General features: G+C 47.7%; 3 protein-coding genes across 9 annotated transcripts in view; 1 reads left to right on the top strand and 2 right to left on the bottom strand.

The window, feature by feature from the left end:
• ankrd6b (ankyrin repeat domain 6b) overlaps positions 1–4011 on the top strand; it is a 47863-nt gene extending 43852 nt beyond the window's left edge. For 3 of the 5 annotated variants that reach the window (XM_029677141.2, XM_029677142.2, XM_029677139.2), the window contains 2 exons: positions 1699–1996; positions 2405–4011. In XM_029677141.2, coding sequence (XP_029533001.2) covers positions 1699–1996; positions 2405–3042 — 936 coding nt within the window. In that variant the 3' untranslated portion in view covers positions 3043–4011. The remainder of the gene's footprint in view (positions 1–1698; positions 1997–2404) is intronic. The other 2 variants (XM_029677143.2, XM_029677140.2) reach the window with 1 other exon arrangement.
• lyrm2 (LYR motif containing 2) lies at positions 4008–5192 on the bottom strand. The gene is made up of 3 exons (XM_029677144.1): positions 5095–5192; positions 4616–4756; positions 4008–4540 (listed from the first exon to the last, which is right to left on the bottom strand). The coding sequence occupies exons 1-3, from the start codon at positions 5158–5160 to the stop codon at positions 4454–4456; spliced, it is 294 nt and encodes a 97-aa protein (XP_029533004.1). The 5' UTR covers positions 5161–5192; the 3' UTR covers positions 4008–4453.
• A 153-nt stretch (positions 5193–5345) lies between these two features.
• The window catches only part of LOC115139584 (midasin), a 52766-nt gene continuing 38351 nt past the window's right edge, over positions 5346–19760 (bottom strand). Inside the window, exons 67-101 of one of the 3 annotated variants that reach the window (XM_029677136.2) lie at positions 19202–19297; positions 18754–18848; positions 18406–18530; positions 18029–18190; positions 17735–17918; positions 17416–17599; positions 17036–17189; positions 16669–16815; positions 16216–16342; positions 15986–16091; positions 15705–15820; positions 15044–15448; positions 14708–14928; positions 14399–14536; positions 13944–14125; positions 13531–13692; positions 13165–13302; positions 12817–12955; positions 12401–12582; positions 12147–12272; positions 11831–11975; positions 10897–11183; positions 10627–10785; positions 10433–10534; positions 9893–10091; positions 9586–9753; positions 9338–9492; positions 9133–9222; positions 8869–8984; positions 8478–8652; positions 7917–7990; positions 7697–7811; positions 7467–7533; positions 6782–6924; positions 5346–6581 (exon numbers count right to left, since the gene is read on the bottom strand). In XM_029677136.2, coding sequence (XP_029532996.2) covers positions 6396–6581; positions 6782–6924; positions 7467–7533; positions 7697–7811; positions 7917–7990; positions 8478–8652; positions 8869–8984; positions 9133–9222; positions 9338–9492; positions 9586–9753; positions 9893–10091; positions 10433–10534; positions 10627–10785; positions 10897–11183; positions 11831–11975; positions 12147–12272; positions 12401–12582; positions 12817–12955; positions 13165–13302; positions 13531–13692; positions 13944–14125; positions 14399–14536; positions 14708–14928; positions 15044–15448; positions 15705–15820; positions 15986–16091; positions 16216–16342; positions 16669–16815; positions 17036–17189; positions 17416–17599; positions 17735–17918; positions 18029–18190; positions 18406–18530; positions 18754–18848; positions 19202–19297 — 5370 coding nt within the window. In that variant the 3' untranslated portion in view covers positions 5346–6395. The remainder of the gene's footprint in view (positions 6582–6781; positions 6925–7466; positions 7534–7696; positions 7812–7916; positions 7991–8477; positions 8653–8868; positions 8985–9132; positions 9223–9337; positions 9493–9585; positions 9754–9892; positions 10092–10432; positions 10535–10626; positions 10786–10896; positions 11184–11830; positions 11976–12146; positions 12273–12400; positions 12583–12816; positions 12956–13164; positions 13303–13530; positions 13693–13943; positions 14126–14398; positions 14537–14707; positions 14929–15043; positions 15449–15704; positions 15821–15985; positions 16092–16215; positions 16343–16668; positions 16816–17035; positions 17190–17415; positions 17600–17734; positions 17919–18028; positions 18191–18405; positions 18531–18753; positions 18849–19201; positions 19298–19760) is intronic. The other 2 variants (XM_029677138.2, XM_029677137.2) reach the window with 2 other exon arrangements.

The following is a 19760-nucleotide window of genomic DNA, read 5'->3' as shown; positions in this document are numbered from 1 at the left end:
TTTCAGCTCATGAAACACGGGACCAACACTTTAAACTTTGCATTTATGTTTTTGTTCAGTGCAGAAAGTATTCAGACCCCTTGACCTTTTCCACATTTTGTTAGGTTACAGCCTCATTCTAAAATGTATTAAATTGTTTTTCCCCCTCAATCAATCTACACACAATACCCTATAATGACAAAGCAAAAACAGGTTTTTAGAATTTTTTACTAATTTATCAATTTTAGAAATGAAAAAAAACAAACACATTTGCATAAGTATTCAGACCATTTACTCAGTACTTTGTTGAAGCACCTTTGGCAGCGATTACAGCCTTGAGTGTTCTTAGGTATGACGCTACATGCTTGGCTCACCTGTATTTGGGGAGTTTCACCCTTTCTGCTTTGCAGATCCTCTCAAGCTCGGTCAGGTTGGATGGGAAGCGTTGCTGCACAGCTATTTTCAGCTCTCTCCAGAGATGTTTGATCGTGTTCAAGTTCGGGCCACTCAAGGACATTCAGAGACTTGTCCCAAAGCCACTCCTGCGTTGTCTTGGCTGTGTGCTTAGTGTCATTGTCCTGTTGGAAAGTGAACCTTTGCCCCAGTCTGAGGTCCTGAGGTCCACTCTGGAGCAGGTTTTCATCAAGGATCTTTCTGTACTTTGCTCCGTTCATCTTTGCCTCGATCCTGACTAGTCTCCCAGTCCCTGCCGCTGAAAAACATTCCCACAGCATGCTACTGCCACCACCATGCTTCACTGTAGGGATGGTGCCAGGTTTCCTCCAGACATGCCATTCAAGCCAAAGAGTTTAATCTTCAGACCAGATAATCTTTTTTCTCATGGTCTGAGTCTTTAGGTCCCTTTTGGCAAACTCCAAGTGGACTGTCATGTGCCTTTTACTGAGGAGTGGCTTCTCTCTGGCAACTGTACCATAAAGGCCTGATTGGTGGAGTGCTGCAGAGATGTTTGTCCTTCTGGAAGGTTCTCCCATCTCCACAGAGGAACTCTAGAACTCTGTCAGAGTGACCATCGGGTTCTTGGTCACCTCCCAGACCAAGGCCTTTCTCCCCCGATTGCTCAGTTTGACAGAGCAGCCAGCTCTAGGAAGAGTCTTTGGGGTTCCAAACTTCCTCCATTTAAGAATGATGGAGGCCACTGTGTTCTTGGGGACCTTCAATGCTGCAGAAATGTTTTGGTTTCTTCAACCTCATGGCTTGGTTTTCGCTCTGACATGCATTGTCAACTATGGGACCTTATATAGACAGGTGTGTGCCTTTCCAAATCATGTCCAATCAATTGAATTTACCACAGGTGGACTCCAATAAAGTTGTAGAAACGTCTCAAGGATGATCAATGGAAAGAGGATGCACCTGAGCTCAATTTCAAGTCTCATAGCAAAGAGTCTGAATACTTATGTAAATAAGGTATTTCTGTTTTTGCTTTGTCATTATGAGGTATTGTGTGTAGATTGCAGAGGATTTTCTTTTATTTCATTCATTTTAGATTAAGGCTGTTATTATAGGGTATTAAGGGTCATTATAGGGTATTGTGTGTAGATTGATTGAGGGGGGAAAACAATTTAATACGTTTTAGAATGAGGCTGTAACCTAACAAAATGTGGAAAAAGTCAAGGGGTCTGAATACTCTCCGAAGGCGCTGTATCTACCCTGCTGTATCTCCGTCACAAAATCTTTTCTTGTCTTGGCCTGCCCTTCCAGCAGGCATCAGTGGTGAGCGAGCTGAGAAACTGGTGCCTGGCCAAGCTCCAGAACATTGAGGTGCGTGTCACTGGAGACCCCCGCAACGCCAAGCTGCGTCAGTCCTCGTCCATGGCTGAAGGCCTGTGTGCGATGGCCCCTGGGAGCCTCACTGTGTTGCCTGCAGGAGGGCCTGGGTGCAGCATCGAGTGTCTGGCCCCCCACACCACTGACCTCACAGAGGGAGACCCCAATGCGGCCGCCACAGAGGACCACTCAGCCAATCACAACTTTGGGGTTCAGGTGGACAGCTCTCCAGGTACAGTTCAAAACAGAACTCAGTGAAATAGCCAGCGCTCCGAATTACTACTCTTATGCACATGCACGAACGCACACACAATGGAGGGAGAACTCATTTAACACAGATACAGGCTTATGTAAACGTTACGTAATCTAAATATATTGTTCTTAGGTCATACCCTTTTTTTTTGAAGTAAATAACAGAGAATGTTGCCCAAATAGAACATTTTCACAGAAATGCTCAAAATATAAAGTTGCCTTTGGCAGGTTAATTAATTTATCATCCTAATCTATCACACTGCATTTGAAGATGGCAATCTCACTGGAACTAATTTGAATAATCATAAATGATTTATTGTGTGCCGTGCTCTAAGGTTGACTTTTTAATTCTAATTCACTTAATAATTGGCTCTCGGAAATCTCCCAGACGGTGGTAAACATCACAAGCGAGAAAAGATCTCCTCCCCAACTGCCGCTAAGTCCCTGTCCCCATCTCCCCAAGTGGTGCGGCCCAAGGAACGCTCGCTGTGTTCTCCTGACCCCCGCAGGCCATACCAGGGACTGCAGGACATGGCACTGCTGGATTTGGCGCCGAGCAGAGGCGGCAACAACCAGCGGGCCAGCAGCCTGTCCCCAGCCACCGAGCGCCGCTGCAGCACCAGGCAGGACAAGGACTGCGACAGGGAGAGGGATAGAGACAGGGAGCGGGGCAGGGACAAGCACCACAAGAGGCACTCCCAGGGCAGAACTAAGGCCAAGGGGGCCTCGGTGGGGCAGGCCGAGGGGACTCAGACTCTGGGGGTGTTTGGGGAGAGAGCCGTGGAGAGAGGTGGGGGGGAGGGCTTTGCACAGGAGAGGGAGAACATGCACGCCCTGGAGGTGACACAGTACTTCTTTGAGGCGGTGTCGACCCAGATGGAGCACTGGTATGAGAGGAAGATCCAGGAGGCCAGGTGGCAGGCGGACCAGAGGGCCCAGGCAGACAGGGCTGCCCTGGTGGAGAGGATCACCTACCTGGAGGACGAGCTACGCACGCTCAGGACTAACAGGCACGACGACAGCTAACACAGGGACACCACTGCAGAGTATAGAGCTACACCTTCAGAACAGCAAAAAAATCATCATCTGAGCTCATTACAGATCAACTGGACCCACCGACCCAAAAAAATGTCATTGACTGAATTTAGCATATGTAATACTTTTGGTAAATAATGTCATGCAACAGTAGAAAATAATCTGTATAGTAACTTATTTTAAAGGCATGTTATGGCATGCCAAGACTATTCAGTATAATGTGGTCTTGTTATTCATTTGTTTTGGGCAGCTCCTGCTTTGTAAAAACCCCTAGTAGATTTACTGATAGTTATTTATAATGTATTATGTCATGGGGCCATCACAGAACTGGTACACGCACACACCTGGGCACAGTGTCATGTGGTCATTAAGTCAACATGCCAATACTCCAGTGTTTTTTATCCTGTGATGAGAAAGCCTGTTATGTGAAAGATTCTGGAGGTTTGCTTGTGGAAAATGTGGGTCATATTTTTCGTGACGTTCTTCACGTGTATTCAATGAGAGAGTAGAGAAAGACAAACGCAGACAGCGGAAATAGTTGAGGTAACCAGGATGCTTAAAATATCAGTAGAATACGCTACTGCAAAGCTTTCATACAGATATGTGACTTACAAGGGTAACAGAACTCAAGAGAATACAGCCAAACTGGCAATGGCTTAACTATTAAGAAAACTTTAGTAATCATAACCTTTACTCCAACCCACTAATGTATGTTTCTTTAATGGTAAAAACCGTAACACCCTACCGCTTGTCCTTAGCACTAAAACGAGGTACTGTTAAGAAGAACCCGTTTGCATGGTGGAAAGTCTGTTTTTAATCTTCTGAAATAGACCTGTGCAAACAGTGTATTAGTTAGTGCTCATGTGTGACATTTGTCCTGTTCAGGTGTGAAGTCGTGTACATTGATGCCTTTGTTGATATGAACACACATTCTGTGTAGTAAAATAGATCTCAAATTGATTTTGTAAAAAAACAACTGTCATTGTTTTATGTTCAACATGTACATAACATTTCATGAGGATCCTCTGGACACAAACAGCTTTACAATAGCCCAACATGAGACCGAGGGTATTATGTCAGACATGATTGCAAATGGCATCACACACATGGCTCACACAGCTTTCCTCAAAAGTGATTTGAAAGCGTCACCACTGCTAGACATGGACATGTTGATGGCAATCATCTGATATAGGACTCCTCATGACAGATTTCATATGGTCCAAATCACATTATGAACCTGCAACGAGCTGGTCTGGCCAAATGCCAAGGTGCTTCCACAGTAAGTACTGTCCAAGTACTGATTCCAATGGCTTTCACGGTCCATTTGAGGCAGCATAGAAAAGCTTCTGGCATTCACTTGCAGGAGAAATCGGTGGATTACTTCAGCCCCAGACAGGTGACATTACTTCTTAACGTTAGCCAATGCAAGGGATGACTGTAGCTCATCGTGATGCATGTTTGCCTGTGTGATCATCATTCGGATGGCGTCCTAGACAATACGGAGACCATGAAGGTAAGAACAGGGGTTGAACACAGAATGACGTCATTTCAGACCATATCTCACCTGATTTGTGCTATTTTTATTCCTCTTGAACTCATCTCTCGCCCAATCCCGCAGGTATTTTCGGTCTCCCTCGTCTGGCACTTGTCTGATGGTTCTCATCATGTTTCTGTAGAGACTCAACACTTTCTGCCTCTGTATAAACTGTAGAAATATAGACCAGAGGAAGCAAAACAAACAAGCTCGCTGGCAAGTTACCTGGCTAATTTATCAACAATCATATTAGCAGAGCAATCTGCTGAAGGAGAAAGCGTTAACAAAAAAAGGCATAGTATTAGCGACGCAGTGAGGATATTACACGTAAGACCAAATTGTCAGATGAGCTAACTAGAGCTGCTGCTGAAACGCTAACGTTAGCTAGCTAGCTCATCATGCTGCCATGGCTATTTCCCAAGTGTGAATGAAAGAGAATACTATCTAGTTGGCAGTAGTACTCGAACCGCATGGTTTACAGGTCATGAAACCGACAAAATATGTATTACCTGTTTTAATGTAAGTGCTGCCGCGGGTAACCTTGAGCTAGCCATGATGTGAATTGTAGCAAACATGGTTGTAGAGGCAGCTCCACAGCTGACCGGTTTTGGCAGTCAACATAGATAAATATAAATGTCGCCCTCTTGTGGGGTGGAGGGTTATTGAAAATATATTTCTTTTAGGGGCCATAAACCAATACTGTATGCACATTGGCTACTACCAAATACAGTACATATTACATAAAACAATGTGCTCAAAACACAGATTAAAAAGTTTATTATCATCATACAATGTATCATGTCATATGATGTGATTTATGGATGGTATGAAGAAAAAAAACTTCCATGAATATCACGTTTACTTTGAGTTACATCGGTGTTCCATATGGCCACAGCAATGACATTTCCTAATGGTGTCTTCATGTCAGTGAATGAACCTTATCTACAGTAAGATGTAGTGGATATGCCTCTTAGACCAGAGAAATGGTATCGATTGGAGCGTTTATCAAAATTGTTATTAGCAGTCCTTGTGCTTAAATTTTCCCAAAACCTTGACATTTTAATGAGAGAGAGGGTTAAGCTTTATATGAATAACACATTGGGGCAGAATGATCATTTCCATGTAAACAACGGATTATTTTATAAGCACATGGGCGTTAAAGTGAGATGCAATAACGTTTCTTCAAGGCACAATTTTGGGATTACTTTCGAAATGGATCGAGACCATATCCGCATGCTTTTGTTTTGCCACGACATAACGAAAAAGGGTGCTTTTCTTCTTTTTCTGCTCTTTGCAAAACAGTTGTCAAAAAACAACTTCATCGCAGCACTACTGCCCGCTCCACACACTATCAGTTGAGGTGTTCACATGGAAGTAGAATGACTTGATGATGAGCATGTAACACTGAAAACATCCCACACAACATGGAGGGGTTATATACTACACAGGGGAAAGAGGTACAGTATCTCTTCACTGAGGTTGTTTACACAGAAGGGAATCACATTTTGTATCCTCATCTATCGTTTGTTACAGACGTGCAAGTTAAAGTGATGCTTATTACATTACGAAGGAACTTCCAGAATCCCCCTGGTCTGAAGTCAAGGACTAAATGGCGGAAGTCGCTATCAAACTCTACAGTCTACTGAAATGACAGTAAAAAAAAATCTAACGAGATTTAAAAAAGGCACATACACAGCGGCCAAGTCCGTCTTTCTTTGCGAGTCCTGTTTTGTTTTTGAGTCCGTGTGCTGTCGAGAGGCTAGCAGCAGAGTGCCGTTGTGCGGTTGGTTGCTGCCTTCTAAGATGGCTTCTACTGGTCGGTTGCCGTGACGAGTTCGAACCACTGCCTCAGTGCGTCACTCAGGGTCTCTGGCAAGGCGTGGACGTCCCGCAGGATCACGTAGAAAGGGAAGGGGAACTCCTCCATGTAGGAGCGGATCTCAGGCATCTCTCCTGGACCTTTGAAGATGGGCACCTTGATGTCCAGGATGGAATCCTGTCGAAAAATGACAAAGGAAACACCAATAGTTATATTTAAGGGAATAGTTCTATATGAACATCATATCTTGTAGTGATTTCATTATTCACATTAACAAATATCATGTAACAAGTATCATGTACATTAGATGTTGCATTACCATCCACAGTCATTGATACATAACATGGATTCCATCTAAATCGGCTTAAGTCCCTTACCCTGGAGTTTGGGTTGTCGAGCACCACGAAGATGACGAAGACGTTGGCGCTGCGAGCCGCCTGCACAGCCGCCGTCACCCTCTCCTTCCCCTCCAGGAAGAGTCCTCTGCCGTCCGACACAATGAGCAGCAGCTGGGCTGTCTCTGTGTGTGTGTGTGTGTGTGTGTGGGGGGGGACGAGACGAGAGAGAAAGAGGAGGCGGTCAGTTTACACTGGCACCACAATGGCCCTGGGTGTCTGTGTACAGGTTCCAGTCCTCTGAGCCGCAGAGGGAGAGCAGTGAGAACTCAGATACCAGCTCTGATCTTCACCACGGCTCCATAGAGGGCATGTTAGCTTCACCAGGGGACCACTGTAGTAGGAACAATACCTTGCCTTTGAATAACAGTCATTGTGCTCTGCTCCTCCCCTACTCTCCCACTGTTTCCCTCAGGGCTTGTTTGTTTGACATCAAATACAACCAGGGCACGGAACCCCACAGGCTCAGAGTACGATGCAATCATCAGGCATCGATTAATATGTAAACTCATTACTGTCAGGGATAGTGGGCTCTAAACCCACTTGAATACATTAGCAAATGAAGAATGGACTAGGGGAGGCCATTCTCTTGTACGGTAATCATATTAAACATTCTTATTGCATTGATCAAGTGAAAGGGAGCTTCTGCACCACCGCAATGCATTACCTGTGTTCATGGATCCAGGGCTGTGCTGCTTAGCTGCTACAAACATGTTGGCTGAGGTCTCCAGGAACTGAAGGACATGAGCACAATGTGGCGGTCAGTCTCAAACAAGAGTAGCCCACTAAATAGATGTGATCTAATATCACAGACGGTAAAACAAATGGGCCTGGAAGGCGTTCAGTTCATGAAAACAAAGATATCAAGCACAAAACAAAAAAAAAGCGGGACCCCACCTGGGCTATCCTGGTCTTTTTCTGCTGGAACTGACAGAGCCTCAGTATCCTGGCGCCAGACTGGTCGTTAAACTGTTGTTGGAACGGATGGAGCAGCTGCACCGTCTCACCAAAGCTGAGGTGACAACCAAAACATTTCACAAATGTAACAGCACTGTCTGGGGAAGAGCAACACCCGGACATAAATATTCATTTATCTACAGAGGGCCGCTCCTCTCACCTGCACACGGACACCTGCCCGACCTCCAGGAGAGTGAGAGCGTTGACAATAACAGACAGGGATTCAAAGGCCAGCTGTGACACACGGGAGACAGAGGTGAGACATTAATGAGACATTGTCTGTTTCCCAAATGGCATTCTATTCCCTATATAGGGCACTACTTTTGAACAGACACCTATGAGGCCCTGATCAAAAGTCGTGAACTATGAAGGGAATAGCGTGCCATTTGGGATTCATACATTGTTCCTGCAGCAAAATGACTAAGGCAACTAGACTCGGAGCGGCTGTTCGGGGGACCAAAAAGAGATAGTATTTGAAAATGATAATTTCATACCTTCATTACATTGAGACACAATCAGGTCTCTTTTTATTTTATTTGTGAGAATACTTGATCAACAGATTTCCTAAATTAAACTCATTTTTAGCTTAATTCCTGGTGATTTGATTCTTTTATTTTGCTAAAAACTTTGGGGGGGCCAAATAATATCCCTTGCGGGTCGGTTTTGGCCCGCGCTCTAAGGTTATTGTATCCACTCATCCCTCTGAGAAGGCCTACTGTACCTGTTTGGAGTGGTTGTCCACCATGCTGGAGGAGTCGTCCACGGCCAAACATATCTGGTACTCTCTCTTGCTGGGCTTGGTCCTCCTCAGCCAGATCTTGTCTTTACGGAACTGACTGGCGATGTAAGGGATCACCTTCCGCATGTTCAAACGCTTCCCTGTGCGGAAGTCTCCTCTGTGACACAGCGAGAAAACAGAATAAATTTTAAAAAGTGCTAATATTTGTACTGAGATTAAAAATGTAAAAAAATGATTAAAAAAAAATAGAAATGAATGAATGAATAGAAAAGGTTGCAAAAGCCTGTTCCTGTTCTAGTCTGAGTGTTGTCTAATAGTTGACCAATGACCATGCTCCCTGAATGATCGTCTAGGGGTTGCGGTAGGTACTCACTTGAGCTTGGCCGCCTGCGTGGGCTCTAGGATGAGACGGAGCTGCTCGCACAGCTGCTGGGACAGGGCCGAGGTCAACGTCTGGTACTGGTGCCACATGGCTGCCGCTGCACTCTCCTGTAGGTCAAGACCACGGCATGAGTTACACATCTTAGTTGCACACAGAGATCTGAACTTCGAGTGGTAGGTAATGGGAACAGAGAATGACAGGGTAAATAGTCTCCGGTATTAGGAATGTTTTGCAGGACATCCAAAGTGCTGGTACCTCCTCCCGTTCTCCAGGGGCCTGTTTCATCCAGGCTTCCAGCTGCAGCTCCATCTCCCTCCTCAGTTCCTCTGGGTCGCGGACTGGGTTCTGGGGACACACAAGACATTCAGCTAATCTTATACAGAGCGCGCCAGAGCTTTCTGGCAGATCCGTTTCTTTAGTAGTAGAGCACAAAGCAGGTCTCGGATCATCTCTCGGGTACCTGCAGTGTGTCCATCAGCAGCTCTGGGACGGTGTGGAAGGTAGACTCTGTGCTCCTCTCTGGGTGCTCCTCGTCACTGTGACCCTGTGTGTCTTTTGGCCTCTCCTCGTCCCCCTCACACTGCCTCTGAGCCTCCAGCTCTCCGCTGTCTAGACCTACGGTGGGGAACAGACACAGTAAGACACATTAACAACAGGCAAGCGCACGCAAACGCGCACACACACGAGATGAGTAGATGGCTGGGGCACCTTTCTGTGATGCTCTGTTCGACTCCAGCTTCTCTGGCTTCAACTCCTGGGCCTCAACAGCCTGCAGGTCCTTTTCCTGCTCCTCTGTATCCATAGCAATGTCCTCATCCTCTTGGTCCTCCTCTTGGGGGGCTCCGGCTGGTTTCTGCTGGTCTGCACTGGCAACATCTGTAACATGACAAGAGACACGATGGTTTTAGAACGTTACCGGCTGTCGTCTTCGAGGACGAGGATAAAAGTGTGAAGTGAACTCCGCGGGATGGATATCTGTGCAGCTCAGTGTTCTGTGGTGCGATCACTGCCTCACCGTATGTCTGCGTGTCGTAGGCCGTCTCTCCCTGTTTGATGTGCTCGTACAGGTCCGACTCCCGCTGGGCCTCAGTCTGGTTGTTCTCCTGCGTCTTCTCCGTACTGCTCTCCACTGTTCGCAGGCGCTTGCTGATGCGCTCGTTGTAGTCGCCCGTCGAGCGCTCGTTGTCCGCCCGCCCAGGCTTCCTCTTGAAGCTCTGGAACAGCCAGGTCGGAATTAGAACCCATTTAGAAATATATTGCTCATCTTAAAACACAAAAAAACGGATTTTGAGCCCGTTTTGAAATGTTTCGGTCTCACTTCAACTCAAGAACACACTGCAGAGCAAACCCATTCCACGGAGGGCTGGAGTGTCTGTGGGTTTTTAGTTTTTCCCTTTCAATTAAGACCTAGACAACCAGGTGAGTGGAGTTCTTTACTAATTAGTGACCTTAATTCATCAATCAAGTACAAGAGAGGAGCGAAAATCCGCAGGCACTCGGCCCTCCGTGGAATGAGTTTGACACCGGGCCGGAGAGATTCGTTGACCAGACATACCTGTGTCTTGCTCTGGCTCTGTTTCTGAGAGGACATCCTTGCCATGAGTTTGGACTCGTGCCCCTCTGACTGACTGGCATCAGCTGCTCCGGTACCGTGCTCCTGGACAACAACACAACAAAACAAGAGGGTCAAATGTGTGGATTTAGACATTTACATGGGCTGTGAATGGGTTGGGCGAGGTGGGTGTGTACCTCTTTAGCTTGGTCTCTCTCGGATGCTTCTCCTGCCAGCTCCACGGCCGTCTCACTCTGGACGTTCTCCTCTCCCGTCTGACCGGCCGTGTTGTGCTCCTTCCTCTCTGCCGACTCTGGCTGCTCCTCATCCTCACCCGTTCCCTCCTCTTCCTCCTCCTGTGGGCAATGACGAAGAAAGGCGTTAAACACCCGACTAGCAAAACTACCTGCTCTAGGTACATCTGAATTCCCAATGTGCAAGAAGGTCTCTTCTCTTCGTCAAACAACCTTTGGTTTCTGGCCTTCGTTTGCAGGGATGGCCATGTCCTCCTCTTTCCCTGCCTCCCGTCCTTCATCCTTCTCCTCATCCTCCTCGGGTGACTCTTTGTCCTCCTCTGTTTGTTCTCCTCCACCTCCCTCTTCCTCCTCAGTCTTGGGTTCCTGGCCTTCCTCCTCTCCTTGTTTGTCCGTCTGATCTTCAGCCATCTCCTCAGCTCCTCCCTCCTCATCTTTCTCTGCTCCCTCCTTCTCGTCCAGCTCCATGGGCTTCTCGTCAATGTCGAACGGGTTTTCCTCTGGAGGAAATAAACAATGGTCACACACTGGTTCTGTGGTGTCTCCACCTGTGTCTTTCAAATAGTATTTGTTTTCTTTCAAATAATTTAGCTGCGCTTCAAGGGGCAGTAAAGTTAAAAACACGATTGTCCTGGTCAAAATAAGGTCAAAATAACACCGAAATTGATAATGCCATTTTTGTGTAAGATCTATTTTTTTGGCCCATATCATGATGTCACAATGTGATCTGATTATAATAGACCAATGACTGTTCATCTGGGTAAGGGGGTGGGCTCTAGACCTATCAGCCAATCAGGGCTGTGTATGTAAATATCTTAAAATGTGTTTCCTAAAGCCCAGACGATCAGACTGAGCATTTCAAGGGCCAAAGGAGGATCAGGGAAATATATATTAGAGTTATTTTCATTACATAAACACAGTAATTTATTAGACAAAGTGATGATTTAAAAATACAATTACAGAGACTGCATGGGGGCTTTAATTAAGCTTGCCTGGCACAATGGACCCAATACAATAGTCCCAAAGTGCAAACCCTGCCTACCTGGCACTCCAACACTGAAAGTATTTGTATGAAGACAAATAATATTTGAACCCAGGTATGTTCCTCTCCTCCCCTGTTGACCCCTGACCCTTGCTAAAGCCTCACCCTCTCCCTCTCCATCCCCCTCGTCCCCAGCCTGCTCCTCCTCCTGGTCCAGGTTGAGTTCATCAGGCAGGTCCATGACCTCCGGGTCAGGCTTCTTCTCCTGCTTCCCGTGGTACGGGTCCACCTCGTTCTCATCAAACTCCCGCTGGAACACAAAAACAGAAAAACTCTAATTAGATACGGTCTGGCAGTCCTGTTAAAACACACCCAGCTACAGCCTGAGATTTAGTGGCCGATTGCTCATTACACAGCCAGGGACAGTTTGACCAAACTATTGGTCTTTCGAAGTCAACATTGTTTCCTAGTTAAAGCTTACCTCGTCCCCTTGTTCGTTGATCTTCTCCTCCTCGTCCAACTGTTGGTCTTTGTCGTCTTTGTTCTTGTCTTTTTTGGGGTCTGCTGCATCCAGGTTGTCATCCTTGGCGACCAGTTCTGATTCCCCCTGAAGACAAACAGAAGAACAATTACTAAACAACGAATACAGTAGCATGCTGACTGGTCGCAAGTGGTAGATACTGCACTCGCTGTCAGATATGTGAACAGTTTAAATCAAATTCTTTCTCCCCGTACCTGGTCCATTCCTTGGCCTGACTCCTCCTCGTTGTCACTGCCCTCCTCTTCGTCATCCTCATCCTCATCATCACCCCACATCCTCTCGTCCAGCGTGTCCGTCTGGCCCTCGCCCAGGTCACCCATCTTCTTATCCAGATCTTCATCCTCCTCTTTGTCAGACTCCTCCTCGTCATCTTCACCTGAAAAGGAATAACCAAGAGTGCTTTGCGATGTGAGACCAGGGTTGGGTTTATTAGGGCGTGCAACAGAAAACCGTTTTGCAACAGACAATGAAAAATGAGCGTTTTAATTGGACAAATTCGAGGTAGTCCCTTAATGTTTCAATTTTCTCCCGTTGCTGCCTAATGAACATGACCCAGGAGAAAGTTCAGACTGCCATGAGGCTGTGTGCGTTAAGTGGTCCGTCTTCCCACCTGGCTCTTGCTGGTCTCCATCATGCATCTGGCCGTCAAAGTCCTCGGACATCTCGATGGCGTTGTCCTCCTCCTCAATGTTCTTCTTGTCAGGCTCCTCTTCCTTCTTCTCCTGGCCTTCCTGGAACGTGTCCTCCACCTACGACAGAAACAGCCATTTTAGCTAGCAAAACGTTATAACTCTCACCAAGTATATTGTTTTTACTTAGTCTCCCACTGACATCAATACATGACTAAGTGAAAATAGACTTTAGTGGAAGTTAGGATTCGGCCTTTCACGAGCAACGCTAGTCAAAAAACATAGATCTTATAGTGTCTGCATTATATTGTCGTTCTTGTAGGCATCACCTGCTCTTCATTCTCGATCTTGTCGCTGACGTCTTTGGTGCCCTCTCCCTCTCCGATGCCACCGCCCTCATAGTCATGGAACTCTGTGGCCCCCTCTCCATCCCCTCCCTCCATCAGCTCCTGGGGTAGACAGAAGCCCTGCAGGACAAGACAACAGGACAATCAACCAGAAAAAAATAACTGCTGTACTGTAGGCACCATTGCAGCGTAGGTAACTTACCCAAACAGTAGAAATAAACAGGTACTGAAACTACAGTTTGTCCTACTGTTTTTCACTACTTAAATCAAATGTTTAAAAAAAGTTTCACAGAGAACCTGATAATATGTTTTAAAGCAGATCCCAGTAGAATGGATACAGTACACTACCTTCTGGGCTAGCTCAGTGAAGATGCCGGCCAGGACAGAGAGCAGTTTCCCAGTGCTCCTGTGGGCTCCCAGTGACACGGCCAGGTAGTAGCGTACCAGCTCTGAGTACAGCCCCAGCATGGGCTCCAGACGCGCCAGCAGCCTGCACGCCTCACTCAGCTCCTAAACACACAGCACACGGGACAAAGGAGTAAAACAGAAGGTCAACGGAGACGTATGAATATCACAAACAAAGTATTCTGAAACGACAGGACATCATCGCTCAGAAAACCTCAGGAGAAAGAAGTAATGAACTCCTATGGCGACTTTGACATAGTTGGCGTCCTTACGGAACCGTTGCGTTTCAGTATTATATCTCCACTACACTAGAGGGCGGTATAGGCTACAGTATATGCTGTGTTGACTGCACCCACCTGGAGCTGGTGAGACGGACAGGAGTCTCGGTGGACTCGGAGTCTCTCCACTAAATGTTCCAGCGTGTCGCTGACCTCCCCCAGGGAGAGAGATGCCACCTCGGCTCCTAGCTCCTCCTCCAGCAGGCGGCTCAGGTGACCAGGCTTCAGCAGGTCCTCCTGGGGCGCCTCCACCTCACCTTCTGGAACAGGCAGATTGGGAATGTCATTTCCTGTCCTATCAATGATCAACACACTTTACGGGACCCTAGGATTGATCACGTTAATAAATCTTGGCCCAGTCTCACTCTGGTTTGCTTTTTAGACAGCTATTTCTCCTACAGTTCTCCAGCAATAACCACACAAGGACACAAAGAAAAGCCCATCCCAGTTTCAGTCCTTTTTCTTCTGTTTGGTGCCTAGCGAATATGGCCCAGGTGTGTTATTGGAGGAAGACAGCAGGGGTTTCTCCTCACCTCTCTTGGTGTCTGTCTGCTCTTCTCCCTGCTGCTCTCCCTCCCTCCTCTTCACCAGGGTCTGCACGGCAACCAGCACTGTGTTGATGGCCTTTTCAAGTTCAGCAGAGAACTCTGAGCGGAATGTTTGCTGGTAATCTGAGGGGGGGGGGAGAGGTGGAGGGAAAATTATTTTAACAATGTAATAACACTGTGATACAATTTTAACACCAGTGTAATACCAATGGAATATATATATATTTTTTGAAACGGGCATTATAATATACATGTGACGGATTGATTAACTAAGCATGATCGGTCTGTTTTCACCTGTGTGTCCGTGGCCCAGGGAGAGTAGCTGGGTCTTCCAGGTGGTGAACTCAGTCAGGGCGGCCTCCACCTCTCCTCTGACGTACTGCAAGCCCCGGGTCAGCCCAGGCTGGGTGTCGGCCGTGCCCTCGGGGGTGGTGAACAGCTGCTCCACCGCGGGCATCTGTGCCGTCACGGAACCCAGCCGGTCATAGCCCGAGCAACACACAGAGAAGTGGCTCCTGGGGAGATGTGGAGGAAAGACATGAAGACCCAAGCTGAATGGTCTTATCTGGGTTAAGTTCCTGTTTAGTACTATCAGTATTCCTAATACTATCTTGTGCTCCTAGGCCTTACCAGGAGTGCAGCGCCCCCTGTGTGGACTGCAGTGCCACTGCATCCAGCTCCTCCTTCAGGCTCTGGGTTTGACCCAACATGTCCGCCACGCGCTGACTCAGCTGGCTCCAGGCCGGGTCTCCCCTCCTCAGCAGACACCCAGGGGGCTGCCTCTGAGACGCCAGGGGGGACGGGCACCTCAGGGTGGGCTCCCTCTGCCCGCCTGACCCGTCCGTCTGCTGGGGCCCCTCGGGGCAACACTGCAGCAGCCAGGAGAGCTGTTGGAGGAGGGTGACACACTGCGCCGACAGGCCCTGGGCCTTGATCACCCAGGCCTGGAGAGAAGCCTGGGGGGGGAGGCCACCAGCATCCTCACTGTGGGCCCGGAGGTGAGCCTGGATGCCCTGAACACTGACTGTTAGCCTCCTGCATGTGTTAGAGGATACAAGCCAAAAAGAGTGTTAGAAGGACAACTACAGATAGAGATACTCAAGTTGTCTCCCAAATAGAACCCTATTTCCTATATAGTACACTGATTTTGACCAGGGCCCGATGCGGAATAAGGTCCCATATAGGGAATAGGGTGCCATTTTGGACGCAACCATACTAAGAGACACACAGATCCTCTAGCCAAACTGTAAGCTCCGAGGAGTAAGGTCATAGGTTAGAAGGTAAGGTTCACCTGTGGTGGACCCACTGCTCTGTGAGCTTGGCCAGGCGTCGCCTCTGTCTGAGCAGCAGCTTGAACAGGTGGGAGGAGAAGCCTCGGCACCGATCAATGTTCCCAATCCCCAGCTCCTGGAACACACACACACAGTTCAAACTACGTCACAGTTTTTCAGACGCCGTTAAGGCCATGGATATCTTATCATTTGGCACGTAGTAACTCAGTGTTTTAGGCCCCATTTAGAACACACAAAATAACCAAGTCAACCTGTCGGTCGTTCCATTTCAGTCTTTCACCTTAGCAGCGCTCTGGAGAGCAGTCATCATGGCCGTTCTGCGGGCCCACGAGCGGTAGAAGTACTTCTGACAGCCGTCCCACGCGGCGTTCATCTCAGTAAACAAACTGAAACAGACACGGTTCCATGCCACAGTCAACCGGGTACTCCGTGACGTGCCGCGCGGCTATTCAAAGTATAATATTTTTAACGTGTGGTGTGCAGCAGCCAGGTGGGTGCGTCTTGTCTTACCTGTTCTCCGCCTGCTCCTGGGTCCTGACTGCTGCCAGGGCGGTGTGCAGATCCAGCGGCTGCAGACACAGGGTCTCCTCTGGGTCCGCTGTCCTGTTCCAGTTCAGGCCCTTACGGTAGGACAGACCTGCACAAAGACAGCAGAGCCCCCGTCAGTAAACGCCGGTCATAAAATACTGTTCAGCATCAGCATCGCTGACATAAAGATGTACTTACAGCATCAGCATCGCTGACATAAAGATGTACTTTACAGCATCAGCATCGCTGACATAAAGATGTACTTACAGCATCAGCATCGCTGACATAAAGATGTACTTACAGCATCAGCATCGCTGACATAAAGATGTACTTTACAGCATCAGCATCGCTGACATAAAGATGTACTTTACAGCATCAGCATCGCTGACATAAAGATGTACTTGGGATACAAAGTCTCTATGTGGAGGGACTCACCGATCTCAGCCAGCATCTTGAAGAGGTCAGACAGGGCCCTCTGCTTCTGCTGGAGGATGTGTTTGACCTCGGACTTCTGCTTCTCCTTCTCGGCTTTCAGGTCGATCGCGAGGCTCTGGAGGTCACGCAGGTTGCTGATGATCTCCCCTTGAAATAAAAAACACATATCTTTAGTCAAAACTATAATCATAGAGGGACTTTTCCCACAATCTAATCCGAGGCAGTAGAACTTCAGCTTTTCATCCAAAACCTTTGATATCTTTTGTTTTTCTCATTGCCATTCGTGATGGATTCTCAACGAGGCAGCACAAGCAGACGCTTCTCATCTAGAACCTGTGAGAGGCCATAGTTTTTCTCCAGCTCTTACCGGTGAAGACGTCCAGGTCCTCAGAGAGCTCGGGCAGGGGGTTCTTCTTCACCAGGGTCACACACATTTTCCTCATCTTCCTGGTGAGGAGGGGAAGACGGCCCTGCAGAGATGAGGGCTCCACACCTGCCAGGCCCTCCTCTGGGGACTCACCCTGTAACACACAAGCACAGTCATTGCCAACATCATCAGAATGTAATGAAAGCGCTCTTTGTGGAGAGCAATACTGGTCCAAACTGAGTCAGAACAATAATGTTTTTGTGTCAGAACAGAACACTGATGTTGATGCCATAGTATACATGCCATATTGACGTTGTATATTATTGCCACTCGTCTGTGTGATCCGAGTGATTGTGGCTAGAGGGTGGTTTGTACTGCACCTGTAGGTCTCTGGCCTTGCCAGGGAGGGCGTTCTTCAGGGCATGGTGAAGCCTGTGCAACGGGGTGTTCTCTTGGTTGGCATCCACACTGTCCAGGCTGGCACTGTCCCCCTGCTCCATCAGTGCCGGGGCACACGGCCCGCTCAGCGCTGCCTCAAACTTCTTCACAAACTTGAACAGGGTGCTGGGAAACCATAAGAGTGGTGGATATTGTCATGTATTTACTGGATGGGGATCAAAGGTCAAATGGTATGGCGTAACGGTCATTTTTTTTAATACACAAGAAAATGAGGATCTTTTATTCAACAGGCAGTCTTACCGATGGGTCTTGTCCACCGACTGTTTGATGGACCAGAAACTGACGTCGTTCCACTTGGAGATCTTCACAAAGTCCTTGAGCTCCTTCTCAATGGGCTGGCGGAGCTGAGTGACTTTGGTCTGGATGCATTCTGAGAACTGCGTGTAGTACTTGTGCAGATTCCAGAGGAGACTGCAGAGAGTTTCTGTGAAAGCAGGAAGGACTTCCTAGTCAGGACTACATCTGCATGTTTGAAAAAGACTACTGTGTGTCTGTAAAAGTATGCATGTGAGGGGACGCTGGGTTGGGTCCCACCTTGTCCGTGCTGGCTGGGGGCCAGGAGGAGGTGGCAGTGGAAGCTGAGAAGCATGGCCAGCCGCGTGTGGTACTCCCCTAGCGTGGAACCCTCCATGAAGGCCTGCAGCGTGGACGACACCATGGACAGGGACAGACTCTCCAGGGACAGATCACCCTCTACTGGAGACAACAGAGGACAGGGAGAGTTAGCTGGCTAATACTCCAGTGTTCATTAGGGCATGCAATGGAAAACGGCGTCTAATTTTTTTTCTCCCAACGGAAACCAAAAAAAAAAATGTGTGTTTCTTATTGGACAGGTCCAGGTAGTCCCTTCCTTGTTTTAGTCTGTTTACTTCCGTTCGGTACCGTATGAATGTGACCCAACATTTTCATACCTGTGCCGGTGTCCGTCCTCTGCTCCTCCAGGTACCTCTCAACCAGCTGGTAGAGGGAGAACCAGTGCTTGGTGGATCTCTCTGTGTGACGCTTCAAGGCGTTGTCCAGACTGCTGGACCAACAGCTGTTGACACATAGAAAGAAAGAAAGTAGAAAGACCTTAAAGTCTAGCGGGTTGTGGGAAACCGGATCCATTTTTCTCCCATTGTGTCAAAATGCATGCCAATTGCTCACCACGTCTACACTACAATAACTCTTAACAGAAAATGATACGCATGATGAAGAAGAAAACAAAGGTAACAGTATCATAACCAGGAGTGTAACCCTGCCTTCCCGCTGTTCCTTACTTGAGCTCCAGTTTGCGCCACTGGATGATGAGGTTAGTGACAGGCTCCAGCTCCCTCCTCAGAGACACCTTGCGGCTGGCGTTGTTCTCCCACTCCTGAGGAGGGAAAAGGGGGTGAAGTTAGAACAGGGTTAGGGCCATTATAGGAAGAGATGGCCCTGCATCCCAAATGGCACCCTATTGCCTTTATAAGGCTACTACTTCTGACTAGGGCTCAGGGCTATAGGGAGCCCGGTCGGCTCGGGGATTCAAACCAGCGACCTTTCGGTTACTGGCCCAACGCTCTTAACAGCTAGGCTACCTGCCGCCGCTGGATAGCCTGGTCACAGGTCTGTTTGTATGGTTCTTGCCATCTCCTATAGTCAGCATAAACATACTGCACAAACATACTGTATCTAGGACCAGGCTAAGAGAGGGAGAATAACAGCAGTAGTGGCAGGAGGACGCACCTGGGCTTTGCTGAGCAGGATCTCCAGGCCGTTGAGGAACTTGGCCAGTGGGCTGGCCAGACTGAAGCCCATGATCCTCTCCATCACCACCGTCAACTGGAACAGAGAGACGGAGACAAGCTCAGCAACACTAAACACCTGAATGCTTACTGACGCTGGTGGCAGGATGCATTAACCTACTGTTAGGTTCTTATTTTATCAGAGTAAATAACTCACGGACACTACAGACGCTTTAACCAAGTTTAATTCTTCCCAAAAGGGTCGTGACAGCTGTAATTCAGACAACCAGACATTTCTCACCATCACAGGTATGTATGTATGTATGTATGTATGTATGTATATATATATATACATGTGTATATATACACACATATATATATATATATATACACATACATATATATATCCCATTTAAGACACTCCTCCTTCTCTCCAATCCTTACATCTTATGGTTAAACAGGAAGAGGGTAGTAAAACCTGTATTACTCCCTTCAGGGGATCTGACATGACCTCAACCCCTCCTTCGCCTAATCCACAGATGTTCATCTGCTTCCCGTAT

This window comes from Oncorhynchus nerka, linkage group LG13 (assembly GCF_034236695.1).
Source record: "Oncorhynchus nerka isolate Pitt River linkage group LG13, Oner_Uvic_2.0, whole genome shotgun sequence".
Classification (NCBI taxonomy): Eukaryota; Metazoa; Chordata; class Actinopteri; order Salmoniformes; family Salmonidae; genus Oncorhynchus; species Oncorhynchus nerka.
The sequence above is the reverse complement of the archived record's forward strand: the minus strand, read 5'-3'. Positions and strand labels throughout refer to the sequence as shown.

Excerpts from the sequence above, each read along its gene's own strand:
- lyrm2 (XM_029677144.1), bottom strand. The coding sequence starts at position 5,160 with ATGTTTGCTACAATTCACATCATGGCTAGCTCAAGGTTACCCGCGGCA. Across the intron at positions 4,757-5,094 it reads CAGCACTTACATTAAAACAG|TTTATACAGAGGCAGAAAGT; the intron begins GTAATACATATT and ends ATATTTCTACAG. Across the intron at positions 4,541-4,615 it reads ATAAAAATAGCACAAATCAG|GACGCCATCCGAATGATGAT; the intron begins GTGAGATATGGT and ends CGTATTGTCTAG.